General features: G+C 36.2%; 1 protein-coding gene across 1 annotated transcript in view; it reads left to right on the forward strand.

Annotated features, from left to right (window-relative positions):
• PDE7A (phosphodiesterase 7A) overlaps positions 1-8,687 on the forward strand; it is a 39,116-nt gene that overhangs the window by 9,939 nt on the left and 20,490 nt on the right. The window contains exon 3 of the mRNA XM_010183813.1: positions 4,203-4,286. Within this exon, the coding sequence (XP_010182115.1) occupies positions 4,203-4,286 (84 nt within the window). The remainder of the gene's footprint in view (positions 1-4,202; positions 4,287-8,687) is intronic.

Below are 8,687 nucleotides of genomic sequence, written 5' to 3' on the forward strand. Positions count from 1 at the left end.
GTCTGCTTGTGTTGGTGAGCATGCACCTCTCAACTGAAACGGGAGCATTTTGTCCTCCTTTCCAAGTCTTGATTACTTCAAATAGGAGTCAGTGCAGGTGCACGCTCTTCTCCAGTAGCAGTTATGTTGTATTCCTTTTGCTTTAATTCTGGCGTATTCAGCTGACCTGTCATCTGTTTCTCCAAAAAATTTAATAGGAACTTTAATCTATGAAGCTAGTAATTCTTTCTGGAAATCCTGCTCGTCACAACCTCATGGCTTTGAGTTGGGTGGTTTACCCTGAGGTGTCTGTCATAATTTCTGCTCCCAGCTGTCCTCCGGGATCTCTGAGATTGCTGCCCCTGCTCCAGAAGGCCACAGCCCCTCGAGCAGCTGCTGCGCTGTGACTGTGCCACACTGGAGCAGTGGGGCAGCGCGCGTAAACCTCACACACAGGGACGTCAGCTGTGGCATTTCAGCTGCCTCGTAAGTATCTGAGCTGTCCTTGCCGTGTGAGCAGGAGTCTGAGAGAGGGGTAGGAACTAAAGGGTCTGTCTTCAGGTAAGTTTTGTTGCAGCTTGAATTCCTTTTCCTTTTTCAGCTGTAGCTGCAAACCTCCCTCGTACATTCCTTCTGCCACTGTTTATTCAGTCGGCAGTTGAGTTTCTGCCTGTATGGCCTTTGTCTTAAAAATGCAAGCAATCCTGTTCACCTAGAAATATTCTGGAAAAAATTCTCATTTAATACAAGTACTTTTCCGTGTTTGTGCACAAAATCAGATTTTGAAAGGAAAGATTTCCATTTTTTAAACATTACTCTTGATTCTTTGGATTCAGCTCTCAAAGAAGAAAAAAATTGTTCCTGGAAGTCCACTGTCATTAAGATGCTGGACTTGTATGTGTTCCCTAAGGAAACAGGACTCTCTTCAGAGTGGCTAAAGAAGAGACACATTTAAGATGAAAACTGTCAGCTTGCTACCAAGGAAATTTACCTATAAGCAAATGATGCAATCTGATGGTTTCAAAAGATTTTGTGACCGCTTTGATATTTTTAAAAGGGGTAAATAAACAAAAACTACAAAAGGACTTACGAGGTTAAGTTCTGAATTTTAATTCTTTCAGCTGCTGTAATAATGGCTGGCTCTGATGCTGGACTTCGGTTGCTGTTTGAAGGAGTTCTGTTAACAGTGTCCTTTTGTCTGATAAAAGTAATCTTAAATCTGAAATGTCTTGTGCCTTTCTATGATGATAAATATAGAAAGTCACTTCCTTAAATTAAAACTTGTATAATTTCAGAGTCATAGGGTTAAAAAAAATTGTGCAGGATTTCCCAAGCAAATTGATGCAAATATGTTATGTTATGTGCAAGCACAATGAAGTGGGTGCATTTGAAATTTATTGATCTTTGCAGCTTAGATTAACTACCCAGTGAATGCATAATGATGATCCAGTATTTCTGGATGGTTTGGGACTAACTGTACACATGCAGTAGAGAGTAGACTCACAGTGCTAACAGCACATCTCATAATGTGTGGCCAGTTTGATGCTATTCCTTTTTATGCTTCTGTATGCACAGAAGTTTCAGATGGATATATGTTATCTACAAATTCCACCCGTACCAGTTTTTCCAAACACATTTGTTGTCTGAAATCTTGAAAAATGCAGTAGTTCTGTACAATGATAATGGAGACAGCTCTTCTGTCTTCATTTTGGCCCAGTAGGAATTCCTACTTTGCTTACTCTGGTAATTCCAGTCCTGTAGAAGTGATACCTTTTTCCAGAATAAATCCAAATGTATTCTAAATAAAACCATCCATTGTTGAGATCTTGATTTTTAACAAAATATCCTCTGCTGCTACTATGATCAGGGAGAGAGAATTTTGTTTAGCAACTATTTAATGGAAATATTATGCTTTCTTTGCTGAGAATTTCTCAATTCATATGTATGCAAGTAAATGCCCCATTTTACCTCTATTTTATTGCAGCCAGCTCTTTAATAGTTTGCCATGTGCATTTTTAGTATAAATAATTTCTTATTTTGGCTAACTGTTCCTGTTATACGTGTTTTAATAATTACTGTTAAAAGCAATGTAGTCACATGCACTTACACATTTCGGTTGTAAACAGTTTTTCTTACTCAAAATCCACAACACTGGGGGAATTTCAAGGGCAACAGAGAACTGTTATTCTTTCTGTGCTTTTAGATGAGGTACTGGTAAATAAATAAAAATAGCAGAGGAATTTTCTGGATGTTGTTTATCAGATGAATGTGCTTGTTTTGTTATTTGCAGAATTCCATTTTAGTCTTCAGGTGTTTTTCTGTGAACTTTTCCTCTTCTTGATAATTTGAACAAGTAAATTGTTCACGAAAACCTAGTTGTACACTGACTGAAACTGGTGATTCATGTTGTGGTTGGTAAATTTTGAAAATTAAGACTGCCTTGAAAATGAAATAGAATTCACAAAGTTATTTCACCTTTTCTGTTAAAAAAAAAAGTCAACTAAAAAACCTCTTATTTCTCTTTTAATTCAGCTGGTGAACTCATTCACACAGCTGTAGCTATGACTGATTTCCCAGATAAATGAGTGAAAGGTAATCATCGTTGCATCTTCCACTGTGTAAACTGATATTTTCATACACTGCTACTAATGCCTCTTCTTTTCCAATATTTTCTCCCTTTTTCCATTCTATTCACTTATTCTATAAATAAAATTCACCAGTTGCTTGTGCCTAACAGAAGAGTTCTACAAATTGCTGCCTCTGTATTGCTGGGAACAGGACAAGCCTCTTGCCCTCTGCTCAGATCAGTGGTTGAAACCTTTATAAATAATATATTGTCAGTGGTTTGAAAAATATTTACAGGCAGTAATTGCGTTCCTTTCCTTTGCAGCCCTGTTAAGGCTTTCAGTTACATAAAACCAAAAGGAGTAATAACTAAAAACCACATGTATTTGGTATGTTTTTACTGATATGCAAACTTTAGACTCATTATCTAGGGAGCCGTGAGTCTACTTATCTTTTTGTGGTCCTTCCAGCACGCCTCACAAGATAACATTCATATAAAGTGTGTTACTATAGATGTGTCAGTGTTTATAGATGCATATCTCTAGAGAGATACCTATTAAATATTAAAAGTATATTCCTGAATTTTTAGTCAGTATCTTCAGCTATTTTCTGACTTAAGTTGCCTGCTTCAGTGTTACAAACTAGCAGGTTGGAGATGAAAAGGAAAAAGCACTCTCAAGATGTTAGAATACTGTCAGTTGCTGGAAATTAAATAGCTATATTTTTATTTTGCTCTTATTAGTCTTTAGTTCCTTGTGTTAAATACTTCATTTTGAGTTATGTGAAAATTGCTATGCCTGTATGCCCTGCACTTTCAAGGGCTTTCATAATTAGAAACCAGAATGTTTTCCCATCTTAAGTCTCACATTTTTGGTACGATTTCAGGAGGGAAACATTGCTGCTTTTGATCCTCAAAGATTTGCCCAAATTTGTAATAGCTAAAGGATTTTAAGTGAAAGCTTTTAATGCAGGTGAACTACAAATACCTAACAAAAGAATACTGATCAGCTTTCAGTTGGTAAAATGCATATGTAGAAATCAACTAGCATGCTAAAAGATTCAGGTTGAAACTAATTGCAGTGCAAAGTAGTTTGATAAATTTTTAATACTGAGTTTTGGTATTTTAATAGGCTCTTGTGTAATATTCAAACAGCTGAGCACAAGTAAGTAAATGCTAGTGGGAAAGTATTCTATTTTGTAATATAAAACCATATTGTACCTAGCTTATTTGCTAAAAGCTACCATTTCTAGAAGCTGAATCTTTTTGTACTATACAAAATGTTATTGTTTTGTGTGTGTTACTGAAGAACAAACCAACCTGTAATGTTCTTGTTTCCTGTCATATTAAGGTGCATTTCTACCATACATGGTGTAGCAAGCTGTTCCTAATCTCATCTGAATGCTTATCACATGCTTCTGGCAACGTATGCTTAGGCAGGAGAGATTTTGACAAGAAAGCATGCGATTGCATGTTTGACGAGTCTTCAAACTTTGTTTTGAATTTCACCTTTAAACTGAAAAGCATTGAAATAGGCCTATTGTTTGAATATTCCTCCTCCATTAAGTACGTGAATCTTTACCCCTCCAGGCTGTGTTCATTTGCATTTTATCTCTGCCACTCTTCCACACTTTTATTTCACTCTTGACCCTGTTTCTAGGAGATGTGCGAGTAAGAAGTCGGGCAGGATTTGAAACAGAGAGAAGAGGTTCTCATCCATACATTGATTTCCGTATTTTTCACTGTAAGTATTTAAAAGCAGATTAAATTACAAATAAACAAAGGCTTCCATTAATTTTAACTACTGAGCCTCTAAAAATAATAAAGTTAGCTTCTATATCAAGACCATTTTTCATACTACTTAGGAAAATCTTCCATGCTACTTCTTTACTAAAAATAAGAGGAAAATCTTCACTGCTAGATTTATTGTTTGCAGAGTTACAGTAATTTAGACCTGGATTCCTATGGATCTTATCTACAGCTGCTGATGTGTGTGCCGACTTCTTACTTGGCAGGCACAATTAGTGGAGAAGAATACTTTCCTGCTTTTATAAAACAGTAGAAAGGCCTGGTTGGGGATGATGATTGAAGAGGATTACAGTAGATGTCAATATTCTTGCCCAGATCGTAATCAGTTAATATTATATATACTCAAACCAGATAAACTACTAAGTTAGGACTTAAATTTTTTGGACCTAGACAAATCTTAAATGAAGATTAAAGTGTTATAAGAAAGCAGCAGACTACATTTTTTATTATGTGTTTTAGTAAAATTTTTTTCTCAGAAGTGTTACAAGAAGAATGTTTTTGGACAATTTCACTTCTTTCTCTACATCTATATTGTAATAACTAAATATGTAAGAGTTGTTGTAATATGAAAACTTTAATAACCACCATACCAAAATGCAGCAAAAGTGCAGGAGATTTAAATCTTAAATTATGCTAATAATATTAATGTATTAAGTGTCATAAAATATCTGTACCAACATTTTATCAGCGGAATTCCAAGTATTCTGAATTCAATGGAGAAATTTAGAAAAACATTTCATAGTAGCAAGTGTGGTTGTTGTAATTACCTTATTAATAAAAGTGAGTGGCAGAAACTGCTAATTAAAATTCTGATGTTAACTGAAGTTATTTTTTAAAGTACATCACTACTTAAATTTAAAACTCTTAAAACTTAGTTTCATTCAAACCTTAGTATCATACAATAGGTGAGAAAACAAAGTTTGAAGAGTATGCTATATTGATTTTTTCCAATAAAGACGGTAAGAATTCTGTCTCAAGTCTTTAATTCTATTGAGTATAATACAAATTCTCTATAGAAACAGCATGTGATTTATGAATTACATAACATTGTCTTTATATATTTGTGTGTGTGTGTGTGTGTGTGTCATTTCATGCTGATAAGGAAACTACTAACAAGTACTGAAAGAGCTACCTGTTAAAAGGCAGTCATGTGATGATATTGCTGTTGTCAAATTAACTGTATTTTCTGTGAGTCTCATGCTGCTTCTTTCCATCCTGGTGACTGTGCATTGGGCAGATCATGACTAATCAGGAAAAGGATTTTCACACCCTTTCTTCTTGCCCCTACTTGTTCAGGCTCAGGCATCAACTTTTAGCAACATCAACTGTGGTGTCTGATGACAGCAAAGAATGTTGCTAGGAGGCCCAAAAAATTCCTTGGCTACAACTTCCCTCTCGAGTCAGCTGCTGTGGCAGTTTCCAGAGTTGCCATATTAGTTCAATTTTTTTGCACTTCAGGACTGTGGCCTGTTGCAGCGTTGCTCTTTGACCTCAGACTCCTGCTACATTGCCGAGTTTCTGTCAGAATCAGTAAGGAATTCAGCCCCATTTCTCAACATATCGCTGGATCATCTGTTAATTTACATATTTTATTTTTTTAAATCAGTAAAACGTTTTCATTTTCTCTGCGATGCTGATTGGGTCCTGATCAGTGTTTCCTTAACTGTTTGAAGCAATGGAGTTTTGGTATTGTAGTATCAGCCTGCAGGTGGAGAGTAGTTGTGGGAATCAGATTTGATGTGGTTTCCAGGATATTCTCCCCACCCACCCAGAGTAACTCCAGAAGGATTTTGAAAAATGCTCACCGATAAGAGCAATCGACAGCACGCGAGAGCCGGCTGAGCCAGCTGGGTCTTTGCTTGGGGCAAAAACAGGACTGAAAAGGGCCTCTCCTGCAGCTGAAGCAGACTAAACCATCTGAATGTTACCTTTTTTTTCCTCCCACCACAGCTGCATACTGAACATCAGAAATGCATGGATGTGCTTCCTTCATCGAGTTTGTAAAGTTTCACTTTCTTCTACTAGCGCTAACTTCACTCTGTGGTTCTAAATATTTTGCAGTGATCATTGCTTACCTGTTTTGCGGATGACTTTTATATACTGGCTGTCATTTGCAGTGCTGAAGTGTTATTGCCATTTTGTGTTCTGTGTAGCTAATTTTTGTTGTTTATAATTTTCTTTTTCTGTCAGTGGTGTTTTATGGAGAAATTGAATGTCTTTCAGGAAGTCCAGCTAATAATCTGCTGACAAAGTTACCTCTTTCCAGTATTTATTAATAGGCTTGTAAGCCATTATTTAATTGGTAGGTTTGAAGAGTACTGAATTCTAAGTGCATTACTCTGTTTTGCAGGAAGCTACTGATTTTTGTTGGTTTTGTGCCACTTGGTTTTCATTTTTTTTTTTTAGATATTAACTTGTTTCATAACAGTATTATTACTTGCAACTTCAACTACTGTCACAACGTAAAGTTTGTTAGCATTTAGTTCTTAAGATCACTTCTGTTTCTTCTTAAGGATTATAAGCTCAGTGTCTGCATCTTTATCCCAGAGTTTTGTAATTGGCACATGAATATTCAAGTTTCCGAATTGGCTAGAAGTATTCTCACCAGTAGCTTCTTTCTAGGAAATTCGATTTTAAAATGATTGTTGGAAAAGTATCTTTGTTGCTAGAGGTGGTGGTAGGGGAGTCATATCTGAGAATTATTAAATGCAGGGTTTGACTGATGATCACATTAAGTTTGCTGGGTTGTTTTCTTTCTATATTATCCATTATTCCAGAAGTTACATTTTTATAGTGAATCCCAGGAACCAGCCAATCTTTGATAGAAGAATCGGTAAATGGCAGTATTAAAGTATTCCCTTTTTCAGAAATAGCAAACTAGCAATACAGTTTTGGGTTTTGTTTTCTTGCTATTGAGAGGTTGTCAATAATGTCTATTGTTTTTTATATGCACACATGTATACACTTAAAAAAACTTTTATGTTTGTGAGGATTTTCTCATCGCGAACAAAAGAATATGTGGTGTGCCCCAGTCAGTGAATGTTCTCGGAGATGTGTACACTGTGTTATAGTGGGGAAGTGAAGCCAAAATGAATACAGTGAATAATTAAGATAGCAGCAAAAATATTGAGAAGTGTCGTATGTAGACACAACTTTAATTAATGCTTTCAGACTTCCTTGTTGGGAAAGGGTTGTTGGATGTAGTCTGGAAGAACTGGATAAAAGCGAAATGCTTTGGTTTTCTGGAGAGGAAACATTTTTTTCTTGTTTTTCCCATTGTATCTGTGCCGGAATACATAAGATATTGTCAAAAGGTTTTTAGACTTCTCTCCTGACACTCTAGTCTGAGCATGCTCCTACAGGGAGATGATGTTGCCAACACGTGTGGCTCTATTTTCTGTTTTACGGATAACACGTCTAGGAATTGAAGTCTCTTAGAAAGGGGTTTATTTTGCTTTGTTTTTTTTTTTTAGTTAATCAGGATATTTATGTAAATACTTAGGAATTATTCCATTTTTAGTCATACTGATGCTTGTGTGCAGTACAGTGCTTCACAAAGGAAAGAGTTCATTAAAACTTTTAAGCGGTTCTCAGTTGTGTATGGAGCCTTTTTGGCAGGGGAAGAAAGGACGAGTTCAGGTGGTTTTTATAGGTGATGGATAAATCTAACCAAATCCAAACTGATTGCCACAAACAAGTTGGGAGATCTTTGTGTAGTGACACCTGATCATGCTTTTGACGATACCGCCTAGAGGTAGAGATAAAATGAGCATAGTCCAGATGAAGTTGTATGACCTTTTTGTTTCAGGAAAATAAAGGTATTACCTGGATGAATCTGGTTAAGAGTAGTTGTCATGTTCAACAGTCTACTGTGGAAAAGAGTGAGTTTCACAATGAATAAAGCCATGCACGAAGACTTCTGTGTGGTCATAGGTTGAATGAAGTATTTGTTTCACTGTGAAAATAGCAGCACTGAGGAGTGAAAAGCTTGTATTCAAGAGATTTCTCTAAAAGCTGCCTTTCTGTGGAAGCATGCCTTCTGAAATTGTCATCTAATTAATTATTCACAATCCAGATTATTCAAATTGTTTTCCTTAATGTGAGAGGAATTTTGACTTTGGTTTAGTGTGGAGAATGCAGTCACACAAGGGAAAGTCACAGAAAATGCCCTAAATGCAGCTTTAGGCAAGAGAAAACAGTGAAGATAAATTTGAAGTGGAAAATAGACTTGAAGTATGCTTGGTTAAGGAAGATTTCAGGCTAAAAGCTTCCCCTTGAGAATACAGGACAGATTTTTTTTTTCCCTTTAGCTACCCTAGATGGTTATTTTCCCTAC

The sequence above is a fragment of the Mesitornis unicolor genome, unplaced genomic scaffold (assembly GCF_000695765.1).
Source record: "Mesitornis unicolor isolate BGI_N332 unplaced genomic scaffold, ASM69576v1 scaffold24954, whole genome shotgun sequence".
Classification (NCBI taxonomy): Eukaryota; Metazoa; Chordata; class Aves; order Mesitornithiformes; family Mesitornithidae; genus Mesitornis; species Mesitornis unicolor.